Source organism: Macrosteles quadrilineatus, unplaced genomic scaffold (genome assembly GCF_028750875.1).
Source record: "Macrosteles quadrilineatus isolate MER2022 unplaced genomic scaffold, UCM_ALF_1.0 Scaffold_6__1_contigs__length_79288215, whole genome shotgun sequence".
Taxonomy (NCBI): domain Eukaryota; kingdom Metazoa; phylum Arthropoda; class Insecta; order Hemiptera; family Cicadellidae; genus Macrosteles; species Macrosteles quadrilineatus.
The window spans coordinates 78,071,840-78,092,341 of NW_026542599.1; the positions used below are offsets into that span (position 1 = coordinate 78,071,840).

Sequence of the window (20,502 nt, forward strand, 5' to 3'; positions counted from 1 at the left end):
GGGCCGAGCATGCGCCGCGGCACGACCCACAGATGAATGGTAGAGTACGTCGACATACTCGCCGGGTCAAGTCGAGGTAACACCTGTGATATCTGGGTGTTACCAGTTGTCCGACATGGGGGAGCGAGCTGGTATAGCGGTTAGAGCGCGGGACTTGGGTCCTCGAGGTCCCGGGTTCAAATCCCGCCAAGTCACCAATGGATTTTATCTAAGTAATAATGCCGCAACCCCTAAGTCTAGCCTGAAGTAATGTAAAAAAAACAATCCCGGCCTTGTGTGTAGCGTCCTAAGACAAAGAAAAGAGTTGTCCGACATGTCACTTGGTCGTCTAGCCAGCTGACAGCCATTTAAATAATGCAAAAAAATGACGACAAGTTATTTGCTCCGCAATCCCGTTGACCAACATTTAAAATGCAATTGCATATAACGTTACGATTGTTTGCAATTCTGGAAGTTTATATGAATCGTCAAAGGCAATGACAATGCACAAATTCCATTCTAAAGTCAAAGTTGTAGTCAAAGTTGTTGTCATTTCTAATAATATTGAAATTTAAAACAATGTTTACTCCTGTTTTAAATACAATACGATGCTAGCCTCTGTTAACCTTACACTATAGAAGTGCATATTTTTTATATGTTTAGATCTAGAAAATAAACAAAAGAATGAACTGTATATTCTTTACTTAATTTAATAAATTATATTCAGAATACAGCAATAAAGCACCGAGGTTGCAAAACCTGTTTGGGAAATAAACGCAACTCGTGTTTGGGATGTATAACTGCACAGCAGAGTTTTACGGGAAATAATTTTACACCCCAAAAGCCCAAGAAGTTCAAAAAAGTTAATTATCAGCAAAAAAACTAATAAATATTATAATTTTACCTGAATGAGAATATAAGCTAAAGGATTAGATTTGCACGATTTGCACGGCGAGTACGGTTCTAGATAGCTGTTAATAGTGCTTGAAAATTATAGTTCACCTCACAAGTAAAAATTTCTTTTTATGCCCATGTTTCTTCGCACTACTCGATTTCACCTGGCCGGGAAAAAAACTGCCGCACAAATAATGATCGTGGGTCTGAAGCTTTCGCACTGCGCCGATTTTTAACCGGACTAGTTAAAAAATGGTCACTGCCAAATCAGAGTCCTTTATTGCTTTTTACTTATTTACTTTTTTCGCAAGTTGTCGGAAAGGGCCACCTTAACCCCTGGTGATGAAATATGTTATTTAGGCTATGGCATTATTGAAATATGTAATTTTCACTAATACAAGGTAGGTAATACTTTTATTTGCAGGAAACCTATGATGATTTTTATCCAAAGCTCATACCACATAGACCTAACTTAGCGAATGAGTAAAACTCCTAACAAAAAAAAAATAAAATTAAGGTGTACAGTGTATACACCAGTAAGTCACAAGTAGAAGTAGAATAAACAAGTATGAACCAAGATTAGATGCTATTTCCTGATAATGAGTTTATCAGATTGTCATGAACTCGACTGTACAGTTGAGGTTGTTTGTGTTGCTGTTGTTTTGTGTAATTGTGTCCGCCGGGCAGGGCAGGAGAGGACGTCGGGTTTTCAGAAGGAAACGGAAATATGTGATACCTGAGGAAACACCATCTGAGGATGTATTGAGTAAGACAAATTTGTTGTGGTTAGTTTTAAGTTGATATTAGTACTCCATTTTTTGTAATACCTACTCTTTTGTCGTTTTATTTATTTATCATTAAATGCTATTTATTTAGTGGTATCCCTTTACGCAAAGGGGGTCTGAACTTATAATGAAATTCAGTACTCCCTTGAAAGCTACTTTAGACAACAAGGTGACACTTCACTACTTTTTAATTTTAATAATTTTCAATGAAATGGCAACCCATACTAAGTAGGTATTTTAAGCCAAGTATGAATGGGGACGAGTGTATGATGAGTGGCGCGATCTTTTAGTCTTGTTAGTGACTAAGGCCGACTTATTCCTTAGACCATAGACACAGCTGTTAATTAAAAGCCCATACAGCTAATGGCAACTAAGTAAGGGACCTACAGTTTATATTGGAATCCGAACCAGATTTTTCCCTTGGTATATACGAATTGGTCTAATTTTCAGGATAGTACTGCGGATAGTCGTAGTACTCACTCGTGCCGACGTTAATCCACACCAGGGAGTATCGCATCCACAGTGTATGCCTATAAATATCCACAATTCGTAACCTCCTAGTAGCTGGATTACAGGACGATGTTATGTTATGACTTTTGTGTATAGTTTTTAGAATCGATGGTATGAATAATCACCATAGAATACATGAATGTATCACATGAGTAAATAAAATATGACATTCGATTTCTTTCATAAAAGAAGCCTTACATAAAAGAAACGTAAACAAATAAAGTGCTAAAATTGTAGACTTGATTTTGAATGCTAATACCCTAAACAAACTTAAGCATCTTAAAAATAATATTTGTATCAAGATAAAAAATATACAAACCTTTAATTCGTAAGGTGAGTGTGTTCCCGGCCTCTATATTTAGCTGTGTGTGTAGGGAGATTGTGTGTATTAATAAATAATCGTATGAAATTGTATTTTTTTTTTATTTATTCAGTTTCTGTTACGTTTGTATCTCAAACATTCTTTAATTTTTTAGTTATTTTATTTTGTTATCTACTCCTACTGTGACATCAGATACCCCTGATTATACTCGACTTGGTTAAAAATGCATTTAGGATTAGGTCCACTTTGAAATTAAAACTCGTAAATTAAATGTATTTGTTGGGTTTTTAAGGTCTACCGAAAATTACTCATGAAGGCTGGGTCGACCCATGTTTCTACTTTAACATGGTCTCAATCTTACAAGTTTGGCAGGATGCTACAGTAAGTAATTACAAAATAAAAAATCATTACTAATAGTTGTGTCATACCTGTGGAGTAATATTGCACTGTAGATTAAATTTTATGTATGTTTTAATCCTGTATTCTGTATTTGTAGAGAACTTTTATGTTTTTTTTTTTTCATATTCATCCCTCTTTGTTTCAACGATTTAAAAATATTTTCAACTATTTGAATTGTATAATTTTAAAATATTTCTTGTCCATTGGAACGAGGAAAATGCCCACGGTAATGATTGTCCTAAAATAGGAGAAGGTTAATATCTAAACTCAAATAGTGGCTTTACATGTTAATCTATGAAGTGGCAAGTCTAAGTTATCATTATTTAAAACAAAGTTATCGAGTAAAACATTTTAGGTGTATTTATGTCACCTCAAATTATCTTGTATCTTGTCTAGAAAATATTTTAATTACAAAGAAGTGAAATTTGTTACATTGAAGGATTCGAGGTCCAATTTTATTTCAATGGTAAAATTATCTAACAGTATAAAAGGTGTATTAAACATTTACAACCCTACAACCCAATGTGTGTTGCACAGTTACTAGTACATTTTCTCTCGTTTTTAGGTTCAATTCCCCAACGCCAAAGTGATGAGAAGTCTGTTTATCAACAAATGCTTCTCTTCGCCCACAGTCTGGGACAACAGATTCGCCGACAGAAACAGACAGCCCTTCATCAACATTGAGAGCAACTCACCAAAAAGTAACATTAGTTATCCCATGATCAATTTAAGCTATATTTCCATGTGGTATAGAAGAATAGGTCAAACATAATATATTATGCACGTATTTGATGGTTGCCCCAAAGTTGTACGGATATTACTTATCATAGACACTGCTTTTATTTAGTTAGTGTCTTGGCAATAATTGATGGTTAGTGGATTAGTGGTTAGAACGCTAAAACTCTATACTGTATGGCTTCAACCTTGCTAATCACTATATAATTAGTAAGCTTCATAATAATGTGAATGGTTTGGTGCCCACGTTACGGTAGTGGACCCAGATAGGCCTACATATAGAAAAATAAATACCCCCACCACAGCAAACCTACTGTAACCGAATGTTGATTTGTCTCGTGATTTTCTGAGGTGTCTTTTATATAGGTGGCTTTAATTTATTAGTATCTTTTAATAATGAATTACACAAGTCCTACCAACGGTTTCATCAAGGCTAGATTACTACGTAAAACAAAGCACTTAAAAGTATTGTGGGTTTAGTTGTTATCTTTCTTCTATAGAATACGCTATATGAATAATAAAACTATCAACCAGTAATCGAAATATGAGGTAACTAGGGGATTATCACATACTGTAATAAAAATTCAAAGTAGGACTATTGCATAGACTAAATAGCTTTTTATGTTTCTGCAAAAAGTTGGGTTGGCGTAAAAGATAAGTAAAGTAATTGAAAATTTACTTACCACAATACTGCAGTGAAAGATCCATTTTATGTAAATGAATAATAAAACATTTACTACTACATGATAGAGACACTAACACATACAAGGACACGCACACACATGAACACTACGCGTAGAAACATGAAAATACATTGTAAAGTTCCGTTCGACGAGCAACTACGCAAACAAAGGCAACAATGGCAAAACTGAACTGAACCAATAAGAAACTTATAGTTGGCACATCATGCGAACAGATGATTTGCTAAACAGCTGTTAAAAAAAGGTTTGGTTAGTACACTAACCACTAACCAATATTTTAATACGCTATAATTTACTGTATACAATTGATTGTCTTATTATAAACTTTGCGAATAAATATAACATGAAAAAGGTCAATTTGATTAACACATTTTAATACGCTATAATTTACTGTATACAATTGATTGTCTTATTATAAACTTTGCGAATAAATATAACATGAAAAAGGTCAATTTGATTAACACGCACTATACTGATCAAGAAGTGATTTAAATAAATAGGTATGATACAAAAGATTTATCTTAATTTCCCCAAAAAATATTTTGTATAATTGAAAAGTATCTGTAAACTGGTGAAAATGTTTGTGTGAGTTGATTAGTGGGGTCGGTCCCTGGGGGTTATTCAGCAGCCCTCTGGTTAGTGCTGTTTTGAGGAAATTTTGATGGGTTCCTTTCTGAGTTGGATAATTGAAGAGGGACTTTTTATGCAGAAGCTGTGATTATTACGATTACTATAATAAGTTAAGGTATTAATAAGAGATTCTTGAGTGCTCGCAATTTACTTATCAGTATGGTAAATATAAAAAATATTGGAGAAATGTTCATTTAGGTGCACAGGACATTATTACTTCTTCTAAAAGATGAAAATTTATACACAATGCACATGTGTCCAAACACTTAGATACTATTACAAAGCTAGGATAATTAAAAACTAAGTGTTTATGTACCATCATGAAATTGGACTATTTTCCCAGCTAGAGACAAGGTGGCGAAGGCGCTTGCAGCTCGTATCAAGGGTCAGTTTGTAGAGAATCCTCCGAAGTGTTTGCTGCCTGCCTGGTACATCTACAGATCTCCTCAACACGAGCTACACAGAGTGTACTACGCACTGGGACTGTACGGGATGTCACATGCAGTGAAAGTTCACTGGGTGAAACGGCCTGTAGTTATGACTGGGTCAGTACACAAAACACAATCATGATAGGCCTAAGTACATTCTACCATTTAGTTTGGAACGTTTTGCAGAGTTGTATGTCCCATGAGTTTGAACATAATGTTGGTAAAAACTCTTGTCTTTACTCATTTAACTACTCTGTGATTATATTTTCAAAGGCATGACTACTGGTGGATGATCTATTAAATTCACTAACCTTACATTTGCAGATACTGGTTTGACCGGACCACAACCACACTCGCAGATCTGTTTGAAGATTCTCCTCTCCCTCCAGAGGCTTCCTCTGTCTACATGTTCCCCAAGGATTTGATGAAGCCGGACTTGACGATATTCCTGGACATGGGAGAGCTGGCTGTGGAGGAACTAGAGGACCCCAACATCAGTGATGAGAAGCCAGCTGGTTGGGTGTCCAGGTATGGAATAGTCAGAGGTGCCTCACAAGGCCAGGAGTGCAAATCCCCCTATTTCATCCTGCCCGTTCTCCAACCCCCCTCATTTTAAACCTACCTCCTCCCCACACCGAAAACAACATTTCAAGGATTTACTCAAGTAAAACCCACGCTAACTGTCAATACAAAATGTTTACTATACTCCGTTCACAAAATTATAGAAGTTTGAGGGGAAGCTGTTTCATCCACTACTCTACTTACCCTAACAATAACTTTAAAACAGCAATCTGATCAAACAGCTGATCACCTGATATATACAAAGCTAAAAAAGTGGTAGGGAATCATTCAGGAATCCTGCCCTTATTTTTTTTTGCCTGACTTTTTTGTACTGGTTTTCAGAACACACATTTTCCAATACAAAATTTTTCGCGGACGAATAAAATATTGACAACTTATGGATAATTTTGAAATAATTAAATGACCATGCTCATTAAACAGAATTGGCCCGGGAGGATCTTTTCACCTAAACAAAAAATAATAAAATAGCCATAAACGGACAAGCAAGACCAGGTATCCTCTCCGGGTTCGTAAAAATGAAACTAATTTTCTCCCTGCATCCTCTCTGAGACTGGTCTTCTATATGTCATGCATCATATGTCATCATGACAATTACCTCTTGATCATGGCCCTAAGATCATCTGCCGCTCATGCACCACAATCAACGGTGATTGTGTACATTTTTAACATTTCCCTCGTGACAGTGGCAATTTCTTGACAATTCCCTGTGGTTGTGAAGACATCACCATTGTCACCAATGATTGCTGCAATAAATCGCCATCAACCTGCGGTCGCTAAAGATATCATCAATGTATCCCTCAATCAGGGCAGAATTAAGAGCATCTCTCGCTATCGCCAAGACATTGTGTTGTTGCTACAAAACAATGTTAATTGTGAACAGCGTAAATTATTGTGTTGAAGTGTTAATAGAGTGTATAAGAATTACCAAACAAAATTACTTGTTTATGGCTATTTAGATACAAATTTAAAATTATCAATGTGCAAAATTAAATACCCCCAAAATATCTCAGTGGCTTAAATGATGCTGTATCCCTCTCTGGGCAACCCTGGAAATAAAATAATTTCCCGTTGCAGCAAATCTGAATCTTGAGCTTTATTTTTCTTGCTTTAATGGGATTTTATTGAGGTTTGGAGCTGAGAACCAAAATTGATATTTTCTTCTTCTCCAGATGTTTTATAAGTCAACTAGCAGAGTACCCGTCGTTCGTACGGGGTTGGCAAATAAGTATAAAACGCTTATTGCAGTTATACCCGATCTTTGCGTTTGCGATGTGAGAAAACACAGTTTGAGAAAATTTGCTTCCTCAAATTTACGGTATATGATAGTGTTACACATCTACCATAGCCATAATGTTCTGCTACTTCACCTACACAATAGAGAAAGATAGATTATTAAAAATTCGCAAAATATCATAAATTATTCATGAAATTATAAACATAACTGTAAACAATCCTACTTTGACAGTTCTCATTGTGTATCACAGTTTTTTGTTGCTGCTTGGTTCAAATTAGCTGTTTTCATAAATAATGAAATAAAATAATTGTGCTGCACCCTGTTGGTAAATCTTATAAATTTTTAATGCTTTTGCATATCATAGAACCAACTCTTATAAAGGGTGTCCCAATAAGAACGCCGGATTTGAAACGTTAACAAACCATATATTTTCACGCTAAATTTACAATATGATACATGAATCTTAAAGTATAGTATCTCCGATTAGTAATGGTATATTATGTCTTGTAAGTGCCCACCTGCTGCTTGCTGACAAGCCCGACATCTCTTGACAAAGTTTTCCATAACTTTTTCACACACTTCCTGTTGAATTCCATTAATCACACGAATAATTTCCTCCTTCAGGTCTTGGATTGTTTGAGGATTATTGGCGAAAACAAGCGACTTTAAATATCCCCAAAGAAAGTAGTCACACGGTGTTAAATCGCACGATCTTGCTGGCCAGTTCCGATCACCATGTTTCGAAATTACACGTCCTGGGAATCGTTCGTGCAACAAATTAATTGAATCTCTAGAAGTATGGCATGTTGCGCCGTCCTGTTGAAACCACATGTTTTCCAGGTCCATCTCCTCAAGCTCAGGCCAGAGAAACTCTCGTATCATTTCCCTGTAACGTTCACCATTTACAGTCAAAGCATTTTCATCCTCGTTTTCAAAGAAGTATGGACCAATGACTCCATTTGACCAAAACCCACACCAAACTGTAACACGCGGAGGATATAACGGGTTTTCTGCAATGAGGCGAGGATTTTCAGTTCCCCAAATTCTACAGTTTTGCTTATTTACATAACCGCTTAGATGAAAGTGTGCTTCATCACTGAACAGCAAAGTTTTTGAAAACGCGTCATTTTCATCTTGATTGCCCACCACCCAGTTTACAAATTCAAGCCGTTTTACGGGATCTCTTGGCTTGATTTCTTGTGTTAGTTGAATTTTGTAAGGGAACATGTGAAGGTCTTTTACCAAAATTCTTTGTACTGTGCTCCGAGCTAGGCCTAACTGCTGACTTCGCCGACGAATCGATTTTCTTGCGTCGTCCTCTACACTATCATGTACAGCCTCAATATTTTCAAGGGAGCGTCCTGACCGACTGCGCACTGGTCTTTTAATGTCCAAAACTGAGCCAGATTCTTCGAACTTAGAAATCAATCTTCGGACAGATGACTCATTTGGTGCATTGTCCCGGCCGAAAATAACGCGCAGCTTCGGCACCGTTTCAGCGAAACATTCCCCGTACTTGTAGTGCACTTTAACCATAACCACGCGTTGATCCGTCGTGTAGCGATTCATGACTACAAATGGGACCTAATACTGATAACATCGCTGATAGTTAGGGAATTCCTATTGAAATACAGATAAGGATAAGACGCTCCTGAAATCCGGCGTTCTTATTGGGACACCCTTTAGTATAGTTGAAACAGCTGGCTAAATTATTAAATTCCCTTTAAATATGAATACTTATAAGGTTAACATGGGGAACTGCAGAGCCACTGGGGCGGAGCCCAAAAGGATTTTTGAGATAAGAATATGCTTATATGTTAATCGGGAATATGAGCTATCATCATGCCAAATTTCAGCCCAATTCGACCAGTATTTTTCGTGTTTACTTGTCACAAACATACATACATCCATACATACAAACTTTCTCATTTATAATATTAGTAGGATTAAAATTGGTGCTACCTGTCCGCGAGAGTAAAGAAGTCCCCTGAGCTCCGGCCTATTCGTAGTTTGAAGGCGTTACGCTTGAACGTTTCGCGCGACAATCACTGTAGAGCCGTCTTGACGCTGCTCTGCTAGCTTTAAGGCTTAATTTTTTTTTTTTATATCTGTATGATTTTTATAAATCTATGTCATAATATTTCTTTGCATAGTCATACAATCGAAGGAAATTCTTTCTAGTGTTACTAAGGCAAATTAATAACCTTTCTACTTTATGATTTTTGTTTAGTTAAATGTAACAATACCAATAAAATACAATACAATAAAATCTTTTTTAAATCCGAGTTTGAAAGCATTAAACCCAAATAATTAGTTGATCCATGAATATACTTATGGTGAATGCATATTACCGGTAATACACAAGTACAGCAGTTTCAATAGCATTCATCGCAATAGACAACTTATTATTTCTATTATATTTCAATAGCTGCATTTCAATTTCAATTATATACATAATCAATAGCTACAAGGACCGTCCAAAACAAAACGCGAACACACGAGACTGCAATGAATCAAATTACGTGACCACATGATGATAAAACACTTACCAAAACAAAGATATGAGTAATTATGTTCACAACAGTTGTTTACAGACAGACATCGAGGCGATGCACCCAGATGCTTAGCGCCTGCAAATAGTGCGCGATACCCCCCAAACATAGCTGCGTATCGCTCTGGCTCAAGGGACTTTTTTACTCTCGCGGACAGTCAGTGACTGTGATCAAATTATTTTATTTATGGATAACATTAAATGGTAAGATCAGGGTTTGTACCAGACTTCCCTAAAAATTTGTTAAAATACACTTTGAATTGACAGACAAAAGAATCAAGTTTAAATTTAAAGAAAACTTATTATTTGGTAAGTTAGTTTAGTTATATCACAATATTCTTCATTTTCAGGGCCCTCAGTCAAAAAATTAAGTACTATTAAAAACAATTCAACTGGTATTAACAACTTAGTGATTACATTGACTATACTGTGTATAGTCAATGGTGGTTATTAGACCAATCAATCTGTCAATATGTATCATACAGATACTTACAAACTGTTTCAGATACACTAATATTTTCCGGACATTTCCTACTCAGCTTAAAATACAATCTTACACATGGAGTGGTGAGAGTGCAGAAAATGTCACAGAATCTCTACTTCAGATGATTCAGAGTCAACTTGGAAGAAGCTTGGAACAACTGACTGAAATTAAATAACTATACAAAAGGTTATGTTGTTTCTATATAAACCTATACCATGTACAAACTAGTATGGATTTCACATTGTTTAATTAATTAGGAATTTCCCATATTCTGGCTTTCATTTTAAACAACCATATTTAAAGAAAGGCTTATAAATCCGTGAAAAAACAACGTATTCTAACTTTTTCTATTGCATAGTCAATTTTTAGTAAATTCCTTATAAAGCGCATTACCAATTTTTAGTAAAATGTACAGAATAACTTTAACTGCTATTATGACTGAGTGGTATCAGTTATTTGAAATACTTATTACTACTGTATTTATTTATTCATAGTAATATACTGCATAGTACTACAAAAAAATTAGCAAGTAATGCAAAACAATGACACAGTACACTCGACTTCTGCCACATTATACTGTCTGTCAGCTATTCATTTTTTCATGGTGTCTTTTTAAAGCGGGCATTACAAACTTAGATTGAAAGTGTTAGAACACTACCACTCAGACAAATATAACACAAAGAGAGAGAGGACCTTTTTACCAGCAGTATGCAATGCAAGAGTATACCAACTTGTGTTTTAAGTTGGTGATTTGTCATTTGTCCATCAACAATACACAAGCAGCAGTATGGTGGCTTCAGGAATTACTGGAGGCTGTCCCCCTTCTACTTTGTAAAATATAAATCTTAAAAACATTTAGGTCACAATCAACAATCAAGGTCCACACCCCTGATATTTTGGGGGAGGTTCATGCACTCAATCCCCAAATTCCTTCACTGTACAAAAATATTTGTTTTTAAATTCTTCAAAATGGCTTCGAATATCACAAATTTATATTTTTGAGCAGATAAAATGTGAAATCCCATAAAACCTCCCTTAAAATCCCATTCCCATTGATAATGCTGGTTCGCAAACTCGTCCGAATAAACGGTTATATACCAAATTTCTTCAAAACTGAATGATTTTCATTCCAATGATCGTGCTACCGGACACACACACACACAAACATGTGTGTATTTGTGTTTCTGAATTTGAACAAAAGGGTTTTTGGCATCTGGGGACATAAAACGATAAAAGTAATCGGTCTCAGTTCTATATCCTACCATAAGATTTTTCACCCTTCAAGTTACTATTCTTGTCGACAATAATTTGCTCTATATATGAATAAGTAAACATGATCCTGACAATATAATTGATTGGTGCTATCAAAGCTCTTACAGCCTACTAGGGTTAGGACTCCTGCTTTTTAACAAACAGAAACACTCCTCCTGAAAGTTTGTTTCCCTTGTCTGTGCTATACAGTTACAACTTTAGTACAACTATCCACCACTGTGACGTAGTGTTGCGCTACCCGCGCTGCAGCATGGCCTGTTTTTCTACTAGTGAGGCCTTGGTTAAAGGCGGCCGTGCTGTGCTACAGCGCTGTTCACTAAGGATTTTTTAACTAAATGCCTCATTTATACCTCCCGTATGCCAGACCCGCTGAATTTTTATTTCAGGATTAGTGTTGCCTACAGTATTATTTTAAGGCTTCTGATTGGCTGAGGGAACATCTTTACCGCAACGATACGGTTGATGTCAACGGCCCCGGTGGTGTAGTGGATAGGGTGTTGGGCTGATGATCCGAAGGTCCCTGGTTCGAATCCCACCCGTATCACTATTTTTTTATTGGATTTTTTTCATTATCAACAAGTTTGGTTGGTTTGGTTAGGTTATGACGGTTTAGTTTTATAATTAAAACATTATGAAATTAAATTTGACCCATTTATAGTTTTATTTTATGAACAGAAATATTTTTTTCGGTTAAACCTTCATTTGACTTTTCATTGTTAGCAAGTCTGGTTAGTTTGGTTAGGTTATGATAGTTAAATTTTATAATAAAAAAATTATAAAATATGATTTGAGGCATTTATAATTTTATTTCATGAACAGAACTATTTTTTCGATTAATAAACCTTCATTAGATTTTTTCATTGTCTGCACGTTTGGTTGATTTGGTTAGGTTATGACGGTTTAATTTCACAATAAAAAAAATATAAAATTGAATTTGAGGCATTTATAATTTTATTCTATGAACAAAAATAATTTTTCAATTACTAAACCTTCGTTATAGCATTGACTATGAATCCTTTATAGTCAATCAGAAGCCTCTAAATGACACTGTTGGCAAAATTAATCCTGAAAAACAAATTGTGCGCCAGACCCATTATCTTATAGGACGTCTGGCGCTAGACAACATTACTTGCAATATTGCAACGTTGCCAATTCTACCAGGCCGCGGCCTGGAGTTAAAGGTGACCATGGCAAAATCGTCTACGTCTACGATCACGGCCACCTTCACCTTTAAATGTGGCCGTGCTACAATACAGTTAAAATTGATAATGATATTGGGATAAAATATTAATTACTGATATAAAACAGGCAATATACTCATTTTACCCACGACTGTATGGTAATAATAAAAGTGGTGGATCACTTTCGTTTAGAATCTGACACAATTTACAACACGGAGCACGGAATGGAATACGGAACACGGAACGAGGAAGGGGGTCGTGGGTCGTGAGAAGGAAGAAGGGAGGAGAAGTAAAAGAATGAAAAGTTGAAGATAATTGAGTGACTGCTTGAATTGTGAATTCTTTAATTAAAAGAAGGTTCCTGTAGCTGTATAGGGTAAGTTAGTCCATGCTTTTAGTCTTTAAAATTTATTTTGGGATGTTTCATCTGCCTAAAAACTTATGTCTCTAAACGAATACCCTCCGCTAAGGCTCAGATATTAAGCATTGCAGTTTCATTTCTAAAGGCTGTCTTCAGTAGGTAGCTTTGTTCTATCATGTTGATTGACACAGTTCTATTATTTATAAAGTCAATTTGTTTCCACAAGATTAAAATTTACCGTTGAGATTATTCATCTGTGACATTCCTGCTAACTCATGTCAATTAGTAAAACAGCCAGTTTACAGACAAGTTTAAACTGTGATAAGGTAAGTTAGGTAGGCTAGGCCTAGGCCTAGGTCTTAAAATGGTCTCTGAGGAATTTCTTCTGAGGAACATTAGGCTTTAGAACATAATCGTATTTATCTATTTTATCAGCAATAAATTTGATTTGATCCAACTGATAACAAGTCTTATTAGGCCTTAATGCCTAGGCTAGACCTCAATGTTATTGCCAATTTTGGTAGGCTAGGCCTCTGTTAATTATTACCTATATATTAACCCTAGCAGTGGCCAATGTTAGAAGTGGGGAATGGCCAACCCATTTTGGCGATTTTGCAGACCTTTTTTTAAAAATCTGTCAAAATTACAAATATGGACTCAACCTATCAATGTTTGTATTCATTTTATTCAGAAAAAGCAGGAGAATCTGAATATATAAATAAAAATTGAATCTGAGTTGGTAACTTTTTTGAAAAATAAAAAAAATCATAAAAAATTCAAAAATTCTGATTGAAATTTCAAAAGTAAAGTCTTGTTATTACTAGGCCTACAGTATAATTTTCAGACCAAAACCATTACTTATACATTTTGTAGTTAAATTCAATTCCCTACATAGAAATGTATAACACATGGGGGAAATATTTTTTTTTACAAATGTTATGTAAGAAAATGAAGAAAATTCAAATTTTGTCGCATAAGACGAATAATTAGTAACTCGGAGATAACTCATTTAAGGTAATTAGTGATAATAATATAGTACACATATTCTTGTAGGTTATAAACTAAGGAATACAAATATGTCACATTGTAGGCAGTAAAAAAATTTTGATTACCCGTTTATGATAAAAAAAACTAAAAATTTACAGTTTACATAGAAAAAAATTCAAAGACATTTTTGTAAAAAAATTTTGTACAGATTTTTGTAGGCCAAACATATTATAAAAATGTTATAGTAGCCTACATTCAATTCTCTTTATAGAAATGTATAACACATGGGGAAAATATTTTTATTTACATGTGTTATGTAAGAAAATACGAAAAATCGCAAGGTTTGTCACGTAAGACGAATAATTAGTAGGCCTAACTCGGAGATAGCTCATGTAAGGTAATTAGTGATAGTAATATAGTACACATATTCTTGTAAGTTATAAACTAAGGAATACAAATATGTCACATTGTAGGCAGTAAAAAATTCCTGATTACCCGTTTATGATACAAAAAAACTAAAGATTTGCCGTTTATGTAAAAAGAAATTCAGATATTAGACTTTCCAGTAGGCTTATATTCATGCACAAAGATTACTGTTAGTCCCAAAACACAAAAACATTACTAAAAAAAAACACTACATAACTACAAAATCCGAAATTAGAATGAATCCCAAGATATTCGCCGAACAATATTTACTTTCAAAACGTAAGTCAGCTGATCCGCACAAAACAAACAGAGTAACTTGGTCAGATGGCAATTTTCTTTTGTTGCTGACAGAACACAGAAATTATACAGTGATCAGGGCTGCCATTTCTCAACACTAAATTATTCTACGTTTCCTACACTACAAAAGGATATTATATTTGAATAGTTATAAATAATCCATTATATATATATATTTCGATTTTAGAAATGGTCCCGGCGGGACCATTGGCCATTTGTTAATTTTTGTAAAATTACGTTTTTCAAAAAATCATACGTTCTTTGCTATCGATGTATTGATCAAATAATCTATGCCAAAATATTCAGCAACTCTTCTGCTATCTAGTGGTATAACTCGCATCCAGATAGGAACAAAACTAACCTCGCTATGATTTTCTAAACTTCATGTGTTTAGCGCTTGCGCAACACTACAAGTGGAAGTAGATTCGCGCGGAAATTTTCATTCAAATTTAAATTGCAATTGTATTGACATATTGATGCTAGAAGGTTCGTTTATATAATAAAATGAAAGTTTAGAATGTCATCTTTCGAATGGTATAAAAATTATCCACTTTAAATATAATTATCAATTAGTTTTTTGCGTTAGAAAATGTTTGGACATAAATGGTCCCGGAGGGACCATGGCCATTCTAAGGGTGCACGGTGAAATGGTCCCGCCGGGACCATTAGCCACTGCTAGGGTTAAGTTAATTGGCTGCACTTTACTTGACGTCCTACACTCATTCGAATGAAAATATCGATCGATATATCGATTAATCGATTGCTTCGTTCGATATATCGTTTGGTTAGTTAGGTAAGGTTAACCTAACCTAACTAACCAAACGATATATCGAATGAAACAATTGAATGCAAATATCGAATTGAAAAAAAACAATCGAATGAGTGTAGGACGCCAAGTAAAGTGCAGCCAGTTAATTATATATAGTATATTGCCTAGGCTTTAAAATTGCTATGCAAGTGATATCACTTACCGTAGCAGTGTTCAGTCAATTTAAGCTGAATGAGGATAAGAAAGACACAGAAAATCGTGTGCACCTTAACTCAACATAGATCTAAATTAAACTTAAGTTAATCTGCTTGGTTTCGCCATTGGCCCCAAACTGACATGGGCTGAGCATATTGAGGTTGTATGCAGAAGTTTATCGAGAGTTGTGTGTCTGTTAAGAAAATTGTGGTAATTATTTACCCTATTTACACTGGGATTTGATGTAATTGTAATTGATATGTCTACTTACAGTATTTTTAACGCTGAATCCATAAATGCAATCAGTTTTGGTCGGAGAGATTCCTAAGTGTCCGTACAGTTAAATAATAAATATTAAGCTTCAGTTTTTGGATTTATTTACATATTTGTGGTATGGACGAACCCAAGTTCTAGTGGCGACTAACACTAAAAGGGGTGGAAGGTTTGTGGAGTGGAAACATCTGTCAGTTGTTTACATTCTATACTAAACAGACAAAACCACACACGACGCCATGAGAGCAAAGTCAGAGTTACAAAATGCAATAACTAGATTTTAAAAAGAAAATGGACTTTGGTGCTGTTTATTAAATACAATAAATCAACTACCATACATAAACTATTAATCACATGAACATAGCCTAAATTATAAAACAAAATAAAATTTATTCACGTAAAATATCAGTAATAGAAGCTAGGCCACTGCCGATATGATCATCGTCCTTAACCCTTGACTAATGCCTCAACATATGGTAATGAACGTGCCATAGTACATAATCCCATCTCGTGTCTAAAAGTGAAAACGTGCCACAGTGCATAATTTAATGTATCAGCAACTAATAAATGATGTAACATAATCTAATCTAATCCAACCTAACCTAACCCAAACTTAATATTGTTTAAATCACATTTTATGTCAGAAAAGGCATGAGGCAGAAGATAGGTCGGACTTTATGCAGATTCGTGACTATATTAAATTGTCCTATGAAGTGAGGTTAGATTAGGTAAGTTAAAGGTTAGGTTATAATGAACCAACTCATTAATTTATTCAACTTCCAGACTGTTTTTGCACAATTGAAATAGTGGGTGAAACACAATGAAATAACAATATCAAAAATGCTGCTACAATTGATATCTATTCTATATCTTCGTTAAGTTAGCCTATTTGTGTTCATAAGTGATCCTGTGTTCACAAACATTCAATTTTTCAGGATAGATTAAACTAAGTCTCTGAGATCTTCAGTATGTCAGAACAAGACGCTGAAAACATGTCTCAAACCAAGGATCAATGCTCTGAGTCTAACAACGACCACGTGTTTGTCAAACCTGAGGTGAGAAAGCTTAACATAGTCCATCTAAGAAAATCAGTATTAGTACCAGTATATATATTACAATTATGTCTGACTTAATGCATTTTGTTAACCCTAAGCATCATTTAGGCAAATTAAATCTCATTGATGTAGGCTATCAATCATTTCCCGGTGGTCTCTAAACCTTAGCCTAGAAGATAACTTTTTGTCCTAAAAAAATCCAAAAAAGACTTACTCATATGGCTTAAACTTGTTCAATCAGAAGCCTCATTTCCTTTTGTCGTTGAGTGATGGTGAACCTATGAAAGGTTAGGCCCATTTACTTTGATAATCTCCACCAAAAAAATAATTTTTTATTTGGCCTGCCTACAGACTAGCCCAACTTACTGCCCTGGGTACTTTCCTGTTAAGGGAACATTCATTATTATCGATGATTTTTTCTCGATATATCGATTTTAACAAATTGAAACATATCAACTGACAACTACGATAAATATTGTTCAGTATCAACAAACAATATTGAAATGAAACTGTTATAAAAAAATAACCTAACATAACTAACCAAACTTGCTGTGTAGGCCTAACATTTAAAAATTCTGTGTTTAACTTGCCTGTTCTGTTATCAAACGGAATTTTTAATTGGTACAGCAAGTTTGGTTGTTATGTTAGGTTAGCTTAGAACAGTTTCATTTCTTAATTCATATAATAGACTATTTTAGCCTAAACAAGATCAGTTGTCAACTTGTGACAATCGGAAAACAAAAATATCGATATATCAAGAAAAAAATCATCGATAATAATGAATGTTCCCTTTAACAGGAAAGTACCCTGCCCTGATTAAAAATTGTTTATACAAAAATCAAACTTCTTAAAGTTTCAATTTTACAATTGGCCTAAGCCTTATTAGAAAGTTAAATAGACTGACCAGGTGTGAGTCTTGTATGGTATATTATCTTTGTAGGCTTACTATCTTTGTATTAAGTTGCTTTTAACACGTTCAGTGTGAGGGGCGGGAATTCTTGCCCGTGGTACTGGCGCCACTGGTGTGGGGCGGGAAATGTCATTCTTCACCAATGCCAACAACTTTGCTTCAATGTGAGCTCATCCATTTCCGGGGAACGTTGTAATTGTTGCCAGCCTATAGCTTAGAATGCGAGCTTTATTTTGGTGTAGGTTGGTACTAAACATTCCTGTAAAATCCCGTCTGGCAATGCTTTTGTCCTGTTTTCGGGGATTTTCTCTATTCGAGCCATGTTACAAAGACTGGTTATTGATGGCAGTGCTGCTACCTTTGGGTGTTTCAGTGAACTACGTCCACTTTGGGGGTAACACAGAACAATCACCACTGCTCTTTTGTGATTCGTCTTACTGAGATATTTCAATGCCAATAGCGATCCCTGATTCAGTTAGTGTGCCGGGGCTCCGCCCGGGCCTCGCCGCAGTTTAGGAGCGCCTGTGTAAAGATTTTTAGTAGTGAACGTGTTAACTAGGCTATCCTGAATATGTGTCTGATTGTAAATGTTGTTACTTACTGTTCTTACTAAATATTGAACATTACCGACTATCTCATTGTAATTTTACTAATAAGTTAGCATTGTTTAGATGACAACCGGTGAAGTTGAAAAGATGGAGGAAGCAAAATTAAAAGCCAAATATCCAGTTGCTCCTTTAAGTGGACATTCAGCATTCCTAGCGAAGAAACTGGCCAAGGGGGTAAGAATATCTTGTGTATCTCTGTAGCAAAAACTGTGCGAATGTAATCCAAAATGTGCTCCTGGTTGAGTATATACTTCAAAATACAATATGCAACATAAGAGCATCACAATTAAATTGGTAAACTATAGTTTGGAAAATTTCATTGTAGACTGTCAACTCTTGGCGTTTCAAGATGGCCGAGTCATTGAATGTGTGAAAATACTGGCTGACATTTTGGTTCACTTTATTTACTGTTTTTAAAGAATTTCCATTTTAGGGAATAAGCTATTACTTCTCATGGTAAGACCTAGATCCGAGACTGATATTTGGTGCAAACATGTATACCGGCATTTATTAAAACGAGTTTTCAAACCAGCATGATAGGACCATGAGAACAGAGTTTCATAGAGGGTTTTATGGGGTAAAAAGAGGTTTTCCCCATTTTTGACCCTCATAGCATAGAATTTTCCTTTTTACTATTTTCTGTAAAAAAATGGTAGGTAAATTTAAAATTCTTATGTTATTCTTATGGCAAATGGAAATTCACTTAGTCAGGTTAGGGAGATGTATTTAGGGAGCAGGTAACCAAATTATTACAGCACAAAATATTGTATGTCCGGCTATCTCATGTTTTAGTTACCGTAAATTATTGCGATCACTGGAATTGAGTTTGACATACAAACTGGTACACTCATTATCAATAGGGTGCAAAAAGTGTCTTCAATTGACACAAGCTCAAATACAACAACCAAAGGATGGAAAATGAACAGCGGTAGGCCTAGTTTAAATTTTATTCATGGAATACACTACCTAGGCTATATTTTTTGCCATTCACAGTACCTAGGTTAACTATGAAAAGTCTAAATCTTACAGATTGTTTTTTTGTGCCATTTCTCATTGTTTTTTCACCATGTTTTGCTACAGCCTATAAAAAAGGCGCTAACTGATGTTAGGGGTGGCAATTCATCCAGCATTTTAACAATACTGTTCTATTTTCAGCAAAAATACTTTGACTCTGGTGATTATCAAATGGCAAAGCAGACTACTGCGATGAAGATGAGACAGCAGCAAGCGCCTCAGGCCAATCTGGCGTTTGGCACAGGTGAAGCCATCCCGACACCGGAGTCTGTCCCTGCTCGCAAGACGTCCATCATACAACCCAAGTTTGCACCCAGTTCAGCGACATAACCTAGTGAGGAGATGCAAAGTTCTGTGCCAACAAACATATAACCGTGGCAAACCTCAGCACAATCTGGATATTTTTAGTCGTTAGATGTGATTGAACGATCGAGGTGTCCTTTAAGTTCCGGTTCTAAAACATCACGTTTCACCGAAAAATACTCACGGGGTGTCTGTGTCAAGTAACAGTGAAAATTTTTGAAAGTAGTTTTATATGAAATGTTCCTTGAGGATTTGCTAAACGTTTCTAATTTTTTAAGCTTAATTCGACACTTGTTAAATTATTGGTAAGCGTTCTAATGTTTGTATATATTTGATAAATGGTGTTGAAGCAGTATTGTTGTGTATATGAGGAACTAAATGAAATCAAAAATTTTTCTCTTTCCCCTCGTTAAAATGTAGTTTTGTTAGGCTTGGTTTTTGATCAAAATTAATTTATGTCGTAGGTTTAACATTAGTTAAGTTAGTACTCATTTGACTTCATTTCTTACCTTATTATCATATTTATTGATTGATTCAGTTTGTGTCATGATATTTACTCCAATTTTATTGTAAGCAGAAGCTAAACAAAGTGTTATAATTAAAACGGCTTCTGTTGA

The 20,502-nt window shown here is 35.2% G+C and overlaps 2 protein-coding genes across 2 annotated transcripts; both read left to right on the forward strand.

Moving 5' to 3' along the window:
• Positions 1 to 1,509: 1,509 nt before the first annotated feature.
• Positions 1,510 to 10,409, forward strand: LOC128997658 (UMP-CMP kinase 2, mitochondrial-like). The gene is made up of 6 exons (XM_054423297.1): positions 1,510 to 1,639; positions 2,783 to 2,871; positions 3,455 to 3,590; positions 5,299 to 5,500; positions 5,708 to 5,911; positions 10,256 to 10,409. Exons 2-6 carry the CDS (start codon positions 2,836 to 2,838, stop codon positions 10,407 to 10,409), a joined length of 732 nt encoding a protein of 243 aa, XP_054279272.1. The 5' UTR covers positions 1,510 to 1,639; positions 2,783 to 2,835.
• Positions 10,410 to 12,959: 2,550 nt separating this feature from the next.
• LOC128996849 (cAMP-regulated phosphoprotein 19-like) lies at positions 12,960 to 20,502 on the forward strand. Its single transcript, XM_054422355.1, has 4 exons — positions 12,960 to 13,063; positions 16,931 to 17,050; positions 18,632 to 18,742; positions 19,724 to 20,502. Exons 2-4 carry the CDS (start codon positions 16,964 to 16,966, stop codon positions 19,910 to 19,912), a joined length of 387 nt encoding a protein of 128 aa, XP_054278330.1. The 5' UTR covers positions 12,960 to 13,063; positions 16,931 to 16,963; the 3' UTR covers positions 19,913 to 20,502.